A 17,132-nucleotide genomic window follows, 5' to 3' on the forward strand; every position below is an offset into this window, starting at 1 on the left:
TTCTCCGCAGCTTTATTGAGTATAATTGACAAATAAACCTGTTTATATTTAAAGCCTACAACGCAATGATTTGATATACATATACATCGTGAAATACCACAATCAAGTTAATGAACACATTCACTACGGCACAGTTACCTTTTTGTGCCTATGGTGAGAGCACTTAAGATCTACTCTCTTAGCAAATCTCAAGTATGCAATACAGTATTATTAACCGCAAACACCATGCTGTACAACAGATCCTCAGAACTTACTCATCTTATAACTGAAAGTTTGAATACTTGGACCAACCTTGGAAATAAAAGCTTGTACCTAAACCACTTCGATGTTAGTTCTAGGAGTCCCTGGTAATGTTGTTTCTTGACCCAGGATCCAATCCGGGTGCTGGTAATCAGAGTATGCTCACTGTAAGAGTTCACTGAGCTGTGCGTACACTGCGATGTATGTACTTTTCTCTATCTTATACTTTAATAGGTTAAAAAAATTGGATGAAAGTTATTTAAGTTATATGAATATTTACATAAACCGGTACTGAGAAAATCCTGTCACCTAAATGATTACTACCTAAGATACTAGGTAAGAATAAAACAAGGTGTTGGTTGTGACTAATAGCCACGCTGCATCCAAAGCTACCTCTGTAGCCTATACTTTCACATTAATACTGTTTAAAAACAAAAATTAGTTAGTCTAACACCTAGAACTATAGAACTTTAGAAGTTAAAGTAACTAAGAGACCGTCGTTCTCATTAAAACTCCAAGGAAGTAAACCCTCAAAGGTTAAGTGACTCGGCCAATAGAGTGTAGGACAAACCCAGGTCTACAAACTTGGTCTTAGCTCCCTTTCAGTGTGTGGCTCCGTTATTTAGTGATTTACAAAACCATCTCGGTTCTGTGTGAAAAGAGGTATAAATGATGACCACTACACATCACTTTCATTTTATCTCTCTTGATACTTTCTCTTCTACCAAGTACTTTATTTTTATTAACATAGTTCAGAAAGTGCAAGAGCACAGGGGCAATCCCATACCCTACGCTTGAATTGGTCACCCTGAGGAGTTTCAACTTTTTTAGTTGTTTCTACAGGTATTTACCTCTGTATTTCTTTTTCTTTTAAATATTTATTTATTTATTTGGGTGCACCGGGTCTTAGCTGCGGCACGCGGGATCTTCAGTTGGGGCACGCAGGCTCTAGTTCCCTGACCAGGGATTGAAGCCAGGCCCCATGCATTGAGAGTGTGGAGTCTTAACCACTGGATCACCAGGGAAGTCCTTACCTCTATATTTCTAAGCAGCATGTGTACAATTTTAGATATTATATACTGTCATCCTCGATATCTGTGGATGATTATGTCTCACAGTCAGCCCTCTGCACCCAAGGTTCTGCAACCATGGATTCAATCAACCAAAAACTATGTAGTACCGTAGGTATTTACTGAAAAAAACCTGCGTATCAGTGGACCCGCACAGTTCAAATTTGTGTTGTTCAAGGATCAACTGTAACATAGCCATTATTCCCACATGACTTATATTTCCTACTGTAAAAGAAGATATGGGACTTCCCTGATGGCGCAGTGGTTAAGAATCCGCCTGCCAATGCAGGGGACGTGGGTTCGAGCCCTGGTCCGGAAAGATCCCACATGCCATGGAGTAACTATGCCCGTGCGTCACAACTACTGAGGCCTGTGCTCTAGAGCCCACAAGCCACAACTACTGAGGCCGGCATACCTAGAGCCCGTTCTCTGTAACAAGAGAAGCCACTGCAATGAGAAGCACACGCACCGCAATGAAGAGTAGCCCCTGCTTGCCGCAACTAGAGAAAGCCTGCGGGCAGCAATGAAGACCCAACATAGCCATAAATAAATAAATAAATAAATACATTTTTTAAAAAAAGAGAAGAAGATATTTGGCTCTTACTCCACTATCTCATTCCCTATCCAATTTATCCAAGAAATACAGTGATACCAATACTTTGGTGAAATAAACATTCATCTGTAAAATGGGAATTACAATAATATTTATCACATTCAATTTTTAAGAAAATTAACACATGAAACATGTGAGGACTTTGAATAGTACCTGGTATCAAGTAAGTACACAACAAATGTTAGCTGTTAGCATCTTTATTTTATTCCTCTCCTTGTACAACTGTTTGCTTTTCCTAGAGTTAATAATTGTCTTGATTTTCTTCCACTTGCTTAGTTTTCCGTATACCTGTGTTTCTATGTACCTTGTACCATCCTTCTTCTTCCTGAACACACAGTTTAATACAATTCTCAGTCTCCCTTGCAGTGTGGCCATATGGCTGAGTTCTGGCGGAAGGAATGAGAGCCCAAGTGATGTGTGCCACTTCCAAACACAGACCATTAAAAAGCCTCCAGAGCGCTACCCTAGTTTGCTTTCCCCATAAGCCAACTAAATAGAAAGGACCCTAAGGCCCTATAATAAACTACCTATTTTCCTACTACAGTATTACTTCTGCTTGCATTGAGCTGCAACAGTTCTGTATGAACAAGATGGCAAAGCATGATGCTCTGTTCCCCACATACACCCACCCATCCCAGATTCAGCTCTTCATGAAATTTCGGCTCATTCCCCTCTGCCCCTTCACAATAGACCCACAGAAGACCTTTGCTAGTTCACACTCAGAATTTTTATCAAGGGGTCAGTCAGAACCAAATCATCAATTAACTAAGTCTGCAACTCCACTTAAATGGAAAATCTTTTCTGCCTCAGGAAAAATAGCTACTGCTTACAGAGTTAAATTAAAAGGGCAGTCTAAGTTTTCTGAATTTAGGTGAACTTACTTTTCTCATTAAGTATTTATGTCTGGATGCTTAAATCATTCAAGGGCCAAATGGCCATTAAACTAGGAATATTTTTCAAAAGCATATTGGTGACAGGGGCCAGTGCTAATTCTGTCTTGTAAAATTGCCAGAAATTTAAACTGCTTCTCTGACTTCTTTTAGAAGGTATATGAGTAAATTAAATGTAAACACAACAAACATGGAGTCAGCATTCTCCTGCAGGTGACCTGAATGATTTCAATATACATTTTAGTGAATGGTTCCCTTATGAGAATACTTTTAAAATTTTAACAGCCATGAACAGGCAAATCACACGTAACTCTTCCAAGAATGCCTAGTGTGGGTCAAGTTACAACCTACTGAACAGGTAATATGTTTTCATCCAGAGAATGCAAGTCAGCCCACAGCCATCAGTATCTGGTTAAGAATACAGGCTTTATTTAGAGTCAGGTTGTCCTAGATTTGAATCCTAGCTTTGCCCCTTGGTGATGGAATGCCCTTAGGCAACTTCCTTATATAAGCCTCAGTTTCCCAGTTTATAAAAATGAGAATGATAATACTTAATGCAAAAGATTGCTGGGAGTTTTGAAAATATTCAGGACACCACCCGGCCCTCAATAGAGGACAGTCACAAATATTGCTGCTGTTAGTATTATTCTGTAAAGTATTTTCTGACAATCACAGTTGAATTAATTGCTTCCTAACCAGTGTTTCTAAAGAAAATTCATTCACTCTCTAAAGGTGACATACTACCCAGAAGACGGCTACTGAAGATCAGTAAGAGCTATCTATCTACCCAGCAGACTGAGGTCAAGATGTATTATTTATCTTTTCATGCCCAGTGGCTAGCATCATTATCGGGAAACTGAATGCACAGTGAAGAAGGAACACAAGATGATACCTATAAGTTTCCTATAAGCCCCTCTAAGAATCTGTAAATGGCCAACTGAACAACAAATGACTTATTTTTGGCTTTACTTGCACCCGTGTAGCAAATAACAAATAGCTTTGTCATTCTTTTTCTGATTATAAAAGTAATTTAATTCAAAGGTGGCAAAGACTGCTAGTTGCCCCCACAACAACTGATTTCTCTTTGCCCTGATCTCCCTATTCCTTGATGACAGAAACAGCACCCTAAATGATGAAAATGTCGGGTCCTTGCTTTTTCAGCCTTCCCTGACACACAGCCCTAGAGCATGAGCATCTAAGCAAATAATAGAATCTCTTGGGAAGTCTGCTGGAGGGTTCTGAAAAACTTTTCCTCCCTAATAAAATTCTCAACTTTCCTTTATCTGAAATGTCTTTACTTCACCTTTATTTTTGCTTGAATACAGAATTCTACATTACAGACTTGTTTTTACTTCTTTTCTCGCTTAAAGATGTTACTCCGTTGCTTCTAGTTCATAATGCTCTTGAGAAGTCAGCCATCATTCCTGTTATTTCCCTATTGTTCCCTCTTCCTCTCACCTTCCCCATCCCTCTACTTTTAAGGTTCCTCTCTTTATCATAAATTTTCAGCAGATTGACTACTATGTGCTTAATTGTGCTTTCCTTTGAATTTTTTTTTTTTTTTTTTTTTTTTGCGGTACGCGGGTCTCCCACTGTTGTGGCCTCTCCTGTTGCGGAGCACAGGCTCCGGACGCGCAGACTCAGCGGCCATGGCTCACGGGCCCAGCCGCTCCGCGGGCATGTGGGATCTTCCCGGACCGGGGCACGAACCCGTGTCCCCTGCATCGGCAGGAGGACTCTCAACCACTGCGCCACCAGGGAAGCCCGAATGACTTGTTTTAAGGAGTCTGAACGGTGCTTTTTTCCTTTAGAATGTTAAGAGCCTGATTCTAGCAGGCAGGTAATTTACTGGCACCTCTCCTTATCTTTTTGAGGCTCAGTTTTAAACCTTGTTGGGCAGGTCCAGTCTAGCTTTTTGGGCCAATTATCAACCCACTGCCTTTCAAATCCAAATTCACCCTCAGTATTTGCTCTGAGATAACGGACTGAAAACTAAGCATTTCCCCTTCACAGTGAGCAAAATGTTAAGTTTTATCAGTAGAGGGACATTGTAGAAGGAAGGGGGTGTAGTGGTACCTGCGTATGGGATAGTTGGCGGCAGTCTGGTCCAGCAGCAAACTCAAAGTGCACAATCCTTCAACAACCTCAGAGCCCTAGCCTGAGTCCAGTGACCACCTTGCTGCAGCCCTCCTAATGCAAACACCAGTGCGCTCCAAGCCTACCACCAGCAGCTCCCAGACTCCCTCTGCTCACTCACTCACCACCCTGTGCTCACCTGTGCCTCAGAGGGTTGTTTCCTGCATTAATTCCAACATGGGTATCACACGGTGCACCAATCTGGCAGCAAGCCAGCTCCCAATGCCCTGACCCCCACTGAGCCCAGTCTATTAGCCCCAGCTAGCCTGTGAACCAGACGGTTGTTCCCTGCTATGTGGCATCTGTGAACCAGTGCGGTCCAGGCAATCCACTGAACTTCACCATCCAGTGAGATGAAACCATACCTTTTCCAATGAGATCTGAAGCCCAGCTTTGGGGAGAGGATCCCTTTTCCAAGTGTATCTATTTTTCCTTTGGTAATCTCCCTCAGCCCCAGGACACCCTTTAGAGTTCACTCTGCATTTTTATAGTTACTTCTCTATTAAAGCTTAACAATTCTTTAAACTTCCCCTGTCCAATTCTGTGTGATTTCCCACCTCCTGACTGTACCCAAATTGATACACTGTTTCTCTAGGGTGTGGTCTTTGTTCCTAAAGCATGTGTTTCTGATGTCTTAGTTGAATGCCAAGGGTGTTAGCAAGGTTTCTCCACTCTAGCTGAGCTGGAATGTCATCTTCCAACAATGAATAACCTCTGGTGTCTTCAATCCACTCTCAAACTTACTGCAGCCACTCTCTACCAGGCCTCAGAGTCTTGCCCTGCACGATTGCAGTCCAAGGAACCATGGGGAACACGCTCACAGTCTTCTGCTGCCTTAGCTCTATACTGCAAGTCTCAGCTGCTCCAGCAGCCCTAAAAGTCAATCTCTGCCTTCTCAGCTCAACAGGTATATTTATACAATGGAATATTACTCAGTGACAAAAAAACGAAATACTGCCATTTGTAGCAACATGGATGGACTTAGAGATTATCATACTAAGTGAAGTCAGAGAAAGACAAATATTTTATATCACTTATATGTGGAACCTAAAAAAATGATACAAATAAACTTATTTACAAAACAGAAACAGACTCACAGACACAGAAAAATAAACTTATGGTTACCAAAGAGGAAAAGGGAGGGGGAGGGATAAATTAGGAGTACTGTATGGGATTAACAGATACACGTGACTACGTATAAAATAAACAACAAGGATTTACGGCATAGCACAGGGAACTATATTCAATATCTTGTAATAACCTATAATGGAAAAGAATCTGAAGCTGAACACCTGAAATTAACACAATATTGTAAATCAATTATAGTAAAATAAAATAAAATGGATGCCAGAATAATGACTACTCAGAATAAGTCATAGAAATAAATCAATATTTGTTTCAGAATTTCCTCCCCAAATAAATTTTTGCAGCTAATGTTTACCTGACTCTTTACTTAACTTCCACAATGTAACAGAAGTAAGAATTAAGTTCTGCTACCCAGTAGTGCTAACAGGAGAGTAGTTCATGATTAAAATTATAATCAACTCTTAAAGAAATGAGATTGATCTATGCAAATCCTATAATGGCTTCTCCCCGCCAGCCATCATAGATTAAGATATTGTGCAGGACTTCCCTGGTGGCGCAGTGGTTAAGAATCCGCCTGCCAGTGCAGGGCACATGGGTTCAAGCCCTGGTCCGGGAAGATCCCACATGTCGTGGAGCAACTAAGCCCGTGCGCCACAACTACTGAGCCTGCACTCTAGAGCCCGCGAGCCACAACTACTGAGCCTGCGTGCCACAACTACTGAAGCCCGCGTGCCTAGAGCCCGTGCTCCACAACAAGAGAAGCCACCGCAATGAGAAGCCTGTGCACCGCAATGGAGAGTAGCCCCCACTCGCTGCAACTAGAGAAAAGCCCGCGCACAGCAACGAAGACCCAACGCAGCCAAAAATAAATAAATAAAATTAATTAAAAATAAATATTCTTAAAAAAAAGATATTGTGCGACTAACAAACCAAAAATCATTGATATATAGAAACCTAAATTACCCATCTCCGTACACATAATATTTATAATGTAAATTCTTTAGAATTAGAACTGTTCCTGAATCATCCCACTATGGCATATTACCTCGGAGTGTGTCTCTCCCCCATTTTTAATTCACGCCCCTTTATATAAACATAAAAGTCTCATTTGCTCCCTGACTCCATTAGAAAACAGTACCTATCATTTACCTCTCTACTTGCAAACCTAGCAAGGATTTTGGTAAATTTTATTTTCAGTAGTTTCCGAGAGAAAAATAAACAAATTACTTTCCAAATTTAAAATATTACATTATAAAATTATAAAACTGGACTATACACTTACATACAACACCACTAGTACTACACCATCTTCTTCGTACCCCACAATGGAGAAATTCCACTGTCCTAGAAGCCTGGTTAAGTATGTAATATTTTCAATTTTGTTTAATTAAAAATACTGAAGATAATAAATAGAACAGTTATTTAAGTCCCCACTTGAATAACCTATTTCTTTATACATTTCACATCAAAATTTTCTTCAAGTGTAATGAATTTTATTAAAGTCAACATTCCATAAACCCAAACTCATATACTCAACTGGTTTATGAAAGAACTTCAGGCACAGGGACTTTTTTTTTTGTAAATGTGCAAATTTGTTTTTTCTAAATCATCAAAATTGTACTTGTTTTAATGTACGAAAATTCTTTAGAAGGTCAAATCAATTATCTATTTTTGTTGGGTAAAAAAATCTATATCTTCATCTCATGAATTTCACATTAAAATACTTGGTCGTACATTATCACATCACTTTAGCATTAACCTATTTTCCTGAAATTCCCAAATCTTAATGGTCTGCCTCTTGATTTCTCAATGGTAGGAACCATTTTAAACTCTTCAAGTTGACTGGGAAAATCAAGAGAGGCAAATGAAAGACAAGGTTCATCCTTCCCATCATGTAGATTCTGGGTACTTATGACCTTCAATCTTTGTACAACTAAGTATTCTAAATGCTTCTAGAATTTCCATCCCTCTGTACAGGCACTGAACAGTATTCAGTCGTCATGAGAGTCACATTTCTGATTTGCAAAAATTATGAAATCTACTTAGACATTCCATTCTCCAGCTTGTAGGAGAGAATCAGACACACCTTATAATTACTCCCATCAGAGAATTTTAAGAGTTGAAAGGGAATTTAGATTGTGGAATCCAAACCCTTCAGTCTGCACGCCAGGAATCTGAGGCCTGATTCCTCACAAAATACAGACTTTCCCAAAGATTTTCTTTACCTTCAAGGATAAACCTCAGCTGTCTCAGGATTCAAAATAACACAATTCAAATGTAAGAGAAGTATTTGCTCAGAACCGTCAGCAACCAAACTGATTTTATTCTTGTAAATTACCTTGCCCTGGCTGAGCCCAGGCCCCCAGCAGGTGTGAAGAGAGAGGGCCATGGGATAGAGAGCAAGTCCAGTATCCTCCTCCCTCTTCCTGCCTCCCAAGCACAGCGACCACAAAATTTGCTTTTGATAAAAGCCAAGGGGCTTCCCTGGTGGTGCAGTGGTTGAGAGTCCACCTGCCAATGCAGGGGACACGTGTTCGAGCCCTGGTCCGGGAAGATCTCACATGCCCCAGAGCAACTAAGCCTGTGCGCCACAACTACTGAGCCTGCACTCTAGAGCCATCGAGCCACAACTACTGAGCCTGCGTGCCACAACTACTGAAGCCCGCGTGCCTAGAGCCTGTGCTCTGCAACAAGAGAAGCCACCACAATGAGAAGCCTGTGCACTGCAATGAAGAGTAGCCCTCGCTCGCTGTAACTAGAGAAAGCCCGTGAGAAGCAACGAAGACCCAACGCGGCCAAAAATAAACAAAATAAATTAAAAAAAAAAAAAAAAAAGCCAGGGCTGCCCTGGTGGCACAGTGGTTGAGCCGATGCAGGGGACGCAGGTTCGTGCCCCGGTCCGGGAAGATGCCGCGGAGTGGCTGGGCCCGTGAGCCATGGTTGCTGAGCCTGCATGTCCGGAGCCTGTGCTCTGCAACAGGTGAGGCCACAACAGTAAGAGGCCCGCGTACCGCAAAAAAAAAAAAAAAAAAAAGCCAAAAGTCCTTGATAATCTTCTGTCTCTCCACCCACTCACTGATTATTAAGGAAGCAAAGGAAGGCAACCATGGTGGTGTGTCATTGGAAAGCATTTCATGATATCCCTTACAGGGGTGAGAGAAGAAAAAAATAGGTACCAGTTATTGAGTTCTTCCTAATATGAAAACAAAGTGTTTTATAAATACCTCATTTAATGTTTAGAGCAAATCAGTAAGATAATCTCTCTGTTTCACAAATAAGAAAACTTTCAATAACACATTCAAAGCTGCAAAACGAACGACTAAGAGACGGAATATTTGAACTGGGTCTTTCCGACCCCAAAGTCCACGCATACCTACTCTTATTGAGCTACTTACACTGCATCACACCCTACAACACAGGACATCAGAGCAGGACAGGAAACACAAGTTAGTACTACATTTAAAGAAGAAACAGCATAGATTACAATTGCAGAAAAAAAGTGAAAAGCCAAACTAAAACACAGTATCTGCCTGAGTAAGAAACAGGTAGAAAGAGATTCTGAGTTGGAAATCTACAGAAAAGCCAGGAGAAAAACAGGGTTTCCCACTCCCCCAGGAAAAGCATCCTAAAACACCTGTAAAATCTAATGTTTCTGAATTAAGTTAGTAATTTCAGTTCTTAAGACACATATAAGCTAAAAGTATATAAAACAGACTACAGGAATCCCCAAATTATTTTTTAAATAAATCAACAGATTCTAAATGTTTTGGTGCTAAAGGTCCGCAACTGCTTACCAGAAAATCTCAAGTTCAATTTTTTTCCAGCTTTGTTGAGATATAATTGACATACAACTTTATGTAAGTGTAAAGTACACAACATGATGATTTGATATAGGTACATACTACCAAGTGGTTACCATAAGAAGACTACTTAACACATCCATCTGAAATCCAAAGGCCCAGTTTTTTAACTAACTTAGCAGAACCTGATCAAAACTGACATGAAGTTATCTGTGGCCTTTGTTGATCCCAGTTACTGTGGAAAGTCATTCACTTTGCTACAGAAATATCAATGTGTTTTATGTCTCAGAACCATCAGAATTAAGTAGTAATACATGACCCCAAGTATTTTGGATAAGAGACTGTGAATCTGTGTTACGCTATTCCAGATACATCAATAAAATAAATGAGCAGAAGACAAAATTATCAAAGACCTCAGAGAGAGTCAAAGGTTACAATTAAAACTTGGGAGTTTATGGCTCCTATAATTAGGCTCAGACCCTAAGAGTGTCCCTTTAGGTTGTTAAAGCTCTTGGAAGTGTTTAAGGGGAAGAACAGGGTTTATACCCTAACAGACATCCTATTTACTACTCCAAATACTGGTGTAAAGCAGGAACTAATTAAATATACTGGCATCATGTGGCAATATGTTCCTACTGTAGCTGTTTAAGGGCATCCGCTCACTTAAATACAATCAGTTGCTATTAAGAAGTCATTTACCAAGTGCACGGATAACTTTCATGGCAAAGAAAAATCCCAGCTTCTAACAATGCATTTTCTCCAAAATTCAGTAATTTTCACTCAAATGCCTTAAGCCCAAGACAGAACTTATTATTTGTACATATCCACATTCCAAGATATATCTTACTTTCAGCACTTTCACGTAACATGTCTTAAAAAGTATTATTTGTCCTTTACAGAAATGGATTTAGCATTTAGTGAGATGGGACAATTTTCTACATAGTAGATTAATGCCTCAAAAAAAAAGTACATGGATGACACATTGTTAGTATTAGAAAAGTAGCTCTCCCACATGCTGCCCTGCACCCCACCTATCCAATTCCTAAAAAGGAATTTAGGAATCAAGCCATTAAATCTTTACAGTCTGAAAAATCAGGGACATCCTGTTGATAACCAGACTAACAGCTGCTCGTTGTTCTGAGAAGCATTTGTGCTGCGGAAGCAAATCTAGTACCAATGCCTTCTAATTGACCTACAGAAAACGATTAAAGGAAGAGTCACTGTATTTTATTTTATTATTATTAGTTGGCAAATGAGCATTACTGGCAGACTTTTTCCTGATGTCACTGGGTCAGCTACAAAATGAGTGTTGTGTTTTGGTTTTTTTTTTTTTGAACTATAAAAAAATTCTTCACTTGAGGCTGTGTATAAGCCAAATAAGTCAAACACACAAGTGAGGCACTTGAGGAAAAAAAAATGGATAGTTTTCAAAATCCACTCCATCTAACAGTTTAAATCCTGCCAGTTCATAAACATTAATATATTTAATGGTTTAAAAATATGAAGCCGTGGGCTTCCCTGGTGGCGCAGTGGTTGAGAGTCCGCCTGCCAATGCAGGGGACACGGGTTCGTGCCCCGGTCCGGGAAGATCCCACATGCCGCGGAGCGGCTGGGCCCATGAGCCATGGCCGCTGAGCCTGCGCGTCCGGAGCCTGTGCTCCGCAACGGGAGAGACCAGAACAGTGAGAAGCCCGCGTACCACAAAAAAAAAAAAAAAGGAAGCCGTTTATCAGAATTTCTAAAGTTTGTTCTATAAAAGTTCAGAAGTTAAAAATAGCCTTTGCTCAAGCACCAGATGCGGTGCTTCCTGAGAAGAGCTACACCTCTTAGCATGTAACTGACACTCCAAACAGAGATCTACGGACTGAAACTACTCTAACACACCTTTATACCCTTCTAGGAAACCTGGGAGCTCTGTGTAGGCTCAGGGGATCCTTAACTTCTTTGCCCTCCCACCGACTGCTAAGGTCCCTTTGAGGCTTCCAGGCAGCAAGGAGCCTTGTGCAAAGAACACACAGGCCTTGGAGTCAGAAAGGCTTGAGTTTCAGTTCCAGCTCTGTGTCTTGCTGGCTGTAAGATCTGACCAAGACTCTCTCCCTGACCTAACTCTGGTCAGGTTCCTCCAAGCCCTCTATGCCTCGACCTTCAGTGTCCATCCTTGTAGGGCCTGTACCACCCAGTTGCAGCAAAAATCTAAGTCAGTCTTGAAACCCTCCATCCTCGATATCTGATCAAATTCTTCATCCTCCCCACCCCCCAAGTGATATCTGATGAGGCTGTCCTGCCTTCCGCAAGGATCCTGCTAGGTCTGTTTAACTAGAATTATCCCATGCCCGTTGTTTCTGATGTTTCCTCTTAGTAATTTTCCATCCACTGACTCCCACTCTGCTCCTTGGCTATAAATCCCCACTTGACCACGATGTATTCAACTGAGCCCAGTTCTCTGCTGAGGTCTCTCTTCCCCTGCTCAGTAGTTCCTGAATGAAAATCTGTTTTTATTGCTTTAACTACTATCCAGCTCTGGTTTTCTTGGACAGACCAAAGTCATGTTACTTGGTCTCTCTGAGCTTCAGTAACCTCAGCTATAAAATTGACATAAAACCTATCTCACTGAGCTGTTGTGGGGATGAATACAGGCTAAACAAAGATCACAACCCACAACTCTAGGCTATGATAAACAAAAAGTACGTTTGAAAGGCCCTGTACTAGAGATTCCACCTCTAATGAATGTCAGCCAAGGCCATCCTAATTCAGCGTTCTGGAACTCCTACAGGATATTTTAAGAATTTATTTCCAGTCTGTTTTCCAAAAATCTGCGGCCACATATTTTAATATTATACGATAAGATAAAAAATATTCTGTGGCAGTTATAGTACCTGGCTCTGGAGCCAGACTATCTCGACACTACTGTGTGATCCTGAACAGGTTATTTAACCCCTCTACCTCCGTTTCCTCATCTCTGAAGTGAGAATAATAATAATAGTACCTATTCTCTTGGTGTCGTCCTAAGGATGAAGTTAGCTAATACATGTCAAGCACTTGGAACATTGCCTGGCAAATACAGTAAGAGCGCAATAAAAATAGGCTATTCTTATATTCTCAATCATGGTATATAATTTACTTCTCCATTTCCTCTTCAGTGAAACTGTTTCAATGAAAAAAATTTTGAGGTTCGTTAAGAAATAGTAAAAGTATTACAGAACGTTTGGTTAAATAGGGCTAGAGGGCCCAAATGGCTAAAATGAAAACAGTCATCAAGTTTAGATGAAGAAATACACTGCTGACGAGAATATAAAATGGTACAACCACATTGGAAAATTGACTAGCAACATCTACTAAAGGTGAACAAAGGCATACCCCTAAATTGTCTAGAAATCCTAGGTATATAACCAACATAAATGCCCACAAAAAGTCATGCATTAAAATCTTCATACCAGCACTATTCTTAATAGCAAACAACTGAAAACTGCACAAACGCCCATCAACAGTACTGGGTGCAGTCACACAATGGGGCACTCCACAGTACTGAGTGACCAATTACAACTAACTACACACAACACTAAGGGTGAGTTTCACCAACATAATGTAAAGCGAAAGAAGCCGGACGCCAAAGAGTATATACACTGTACAATTTCGGTTATGAAAAGCACTAGGACAGGCTGGACTAGATGCCGTGATGTAACGCCCTGGTCCCCCCAGGAAGGAAGGATTATTCCCCCAGCTTTAGGAGTTGCCAACACAACACCCAGCAGCTGTCAGCCCTCCTTAGAAACTGCCTCTGTGGAAAAGAGCAGCAGTGCCCAAAGGCATCATGCCCTTCTTGTGCAAGTCAGAACATCTCTGAAGGGCCTTTCCAGAATTCCACATGGGGTCAACTGAGGCTTCCACTGAGACTGAACTGCAGCTCAACTTCTCCCCCTGCCCAATCTTGCTCCCTTCCTATCTCTTCTCTTCCACAAGCGTTGATCCCAAGAGCCATCCCTGATACATTTCCTGAACGCTAATCTCTCACTCTTAGAGTCTGCCGCCCAAAGTATCCAACAAGCAAATGAGATCTATGTTGCGAGAAGCGAGAACAGTGACGACTACCGTGGGGAGAGCAGGTAATGACAGGAGACGGCAGGAAGGAGACCATCTAGGGTGCTGGTAAAAGGCTTTTTACCTATCTGGGTGCTGGTCCTGTGACTGTTCAAATGGGAAAAATTCATTTAATTGTAAACCTATGAAATATGCACTTCTTCCTACGTATATTATACTTCAATACAAAGTTAAAAGAAAATAAGGCAAATGAGAAAATGATGAGAAAGGGACAGAACCTTACAGAATATTTAGTCTCACCTCCTTGTGCATCCCTTAAATAACCCTTTTCTGTGCACTTAAACATAGCTCAGCAAAGTCTAACCTGCTATTACAGACCAGCTGGTGACAAACCAGGCCAAGAACAGGCCCAGGCTTCGACAACAGCCTGTGTTGTCTTGACCAGACCACACTCTTGTGGGTAGCAACAGGAGTCAAATCCGAGGCCGGGGAAGGGCCTGCTACAGCCGGCTCACCTCGCTGTCAGCTTTGCCTTGCAAGGAGGGAGACTCTGAGGTTAGCCGAAATGCAAGCACCCCAAAGGCACCTTTAGGTACCTTCACCTTTGAATCTTGAGAAACACACCTGGCTCTGAAATCAAAACGCTTAAAAATGTTTCTAGTGTAGACAAAACAGCATGCTTGACCCTTTGTGGTGTTATCTCAAGAAAGGCCTTTCTCTCTTACCATAGCTGTCTGTTTTGTTTTGTTTTTTAATTAATTAATTAATTAATTAATTTTTGGCTGCGTTGGGTCTTTGTTGCTGCGCTCAGACTTTCTCCAGTTGCGGCAAGCGGGGGCTAGTCTTCGTTGTGGGCACGGGCTTCTCATTGTGGTGGCTTCTCTTGTTGCGGAACACGGGCTCTAGGCGTGCGGGCTTCAGTAGTTTGCGGCACAGGGGCCCGTAGTTGTGGCTCGCAGGCTCTAGAGCGCAGACTCAGTAGTTGTGGCACATGGGCTTAGTTGCTCCGCGGCATGTGGGATCTTCCCAGACCAGGGCTCGAACCCGTGTCCCCTGCATTGGCAGGCGGATTCTTAACCACTGAGCCACCAGGGAAGTCCCATCTGGCTGCTTTTATTATTTATCTATCCCTTCATTGCCTCCTTCTCAAAAGCAGCTTTTAGTTTATTTAGGTAATAAAATGTCACATCTTCCCCTTTTACATAGGGAATAAAAAACACAAATAGGACAAAATATGTCCTCAATAGGGAAGATAAATTCCTTCATTTTCTTCACTGGCTCTTAATGAGATTATTGATAAACTCATTCCTGACCCTAAATTCACCTACATCATTCCCACAGTGAAAAGCACCCACCCTATAATTCTGGAAAACTTCAGTCCAAATGATTCCCTTAAAATGATGATGATGAAGACAGCACCAAAAAAGTTGAGAAATTATTGGAACAAAATTGTTACTTTATTTCCAAAATAATTCAGTTCATTGAGATGTAAGAACTAAAGACCATGGTGGTCTCTGGGAAACTAAAAGGGCTTTTGGTGCCCAATTCTTATGAACATTTTATACCAACAACCAGGGAAGAATATGAGGAGTTTTACCTCATATGGAAGTTCTAATGCATTATTTAGGCTGGATCCAAGAGAAGAGTCAAATACATTGTAATCTTTTAGCTTGTTGTTATTGTAGTTTTCTGTCAGTATTTTTTAAAGAGTTGCACAGCCCCACAACTAAGGTCAAATAAAAATTTTTAGGCTTGCATAGCACAGGGAGATCAGCTCCGTGCTTTGTGACCACCTAGAAGGGTGGGATAGGAAGGGTGGGATAGGGAGGGTGGGAGGGAGATGCAACAGGGAGGGGATATGGGGATATATGTACACGTATAACTGATTCACTTTGTTATACAGCAGAAACTAACACAACAATGTAAAGCAATTATACTTCAATAAAGATGTTAAAAAAAAACCACAAAATTTTAGGCTTGATCCCAAAGAATAGCCAAACACACTTGTATTTCCTTTTAAACTTTTTTTTTGAAGGAAGATATCTCAGAGTATATACAACTAAATTATTTAATTCTTTCTAAAAGGGTTTGCCTCTCAGATAAATCTAAGTAAATTCATCTCCCTTCAAGGCAGGGATGAAAAAGAATGCAATAATAACATGCATTCCATTCTCTATCTTAAACACTCAACAAGAAGCTGGCTAGGAATTTCCCACACACTGTTTTTTAGGTCATTTATTGATTTATTCATTTATTCAAACAAATATTTTTGGAAAGCCAACTCTACTTTGAAGCAAAAACCTAATTAACTCCTCTTCCTTACATATGGTTATAAAAAGATCTCAAAACCTCCCTTTTGACCACTAAGTAGAACTCGAAAACTCTCTTCCACCCCATAACAAGAAGCAATTTTACTTCCTAACCCTATTAGTCCTTCAATAAAGAACAGATGAAAAATGTCTTCTGAATGTTTTTTTGAAAAGATACCATGCTTTCCTTCCCACTGAAATACGAGAAGCAAAAGTCAGACCAAATCTGTCCCCTGGGAAGAGTTACTCTGGACTTTGCTAAAGGGATAACATGAGTGTTATCAGATCTGCATAACATGGTCAGACAAGAGCCTGTGTCACACCTTCCCAAGCTCGCCCGTGCGAGCATGCCCTGTGTTTAGAATAGACCTACAGATGAGAAAAAAATCAAGTCAGGTCTGTTGTTGACACTTGCTGTGTCAGTAACAGTGGTTCAGCACTGCTGCCATGAATACCTCAGTTGGTCCAGCATACATCATGGGAGATGGGAAGATGGCCACCACTGTGGTTTCAGGATTCAGGACTCCTTCCTCCAGCACTGCAGCATGCTGCTTCATACGCCACATCAGAGGAACATCATCGTCCTTTGTCCAGCCACCAAGAGGGTGAAGGAGAAGGACAGGGCGCCGGTAACCCCTCTCTAGAAGTTGCTTATGGGTATCCTGCATTAATAGAGCATGGCCATTGTGCACCGGGTTGCGTAACTGAAATGCAAAGACAGCATCTGAAAGAGAATATTCAGAGTTAATAACAGTCCTTTTCTAACAGATTACCTTCCAAAGGATAAGCAATGCTTCTTGACGCTCGATACTTAGGATTAAGCAAACACGCATGCCTCAGAATCAGAAACTGGTGAAAAACATGTACCGCGCTGACCATTTACTCCAAGGCAACACGATACAGTAATTATTACTTTACAAATCTTACAAGCCTGAGCATGTGTCACATAG

The 17,132-nt window shown here is 41.1% G+C and overlaps 1 protein-coding gene across 5 annotated transcripts in view; it reads right to left on the minus strand.

The window, feature by feature from the left end:
- Nucleotides 1-17,132, minus strand: part of PAPSS1 (3'-phosphoadenosine 5'-phosphosulfate synthase 1) — a 108,757-nt gene that overhangs the window by 16,439 nt on the left and 75,186 nt on the right. For all 5 annotated transcript variants that reach the window (XM_060148561.1, XM_060148565.1, XM_060148564.1 and 2 more), the window contains one exon: nt 16,638-16,906. In XM_060148561.1, the coding sequence (XP_060004544.1) occupies nt 16,638-16,906 (269 nt within the window). The remainder of the gene's footprint in view (nt 1-16,637; nt 16,907-17,132) is intronic.

This window comes from Lagenorhynchus albirostris, chromosome 4 (genome assembly GCF_949774975.1).
Source record: "Lagenorhynchus albirostris chromosome 4, mLagAlb1.1, whole genome shotgun sequence".
NCBI classification, from domain to species: Eukaryota; Metazoa; Chordata; class Mammalia; order Artiodactyla; family Delphinidae; genus Lagenorhynchus; species Lagenorhynchus albirostris.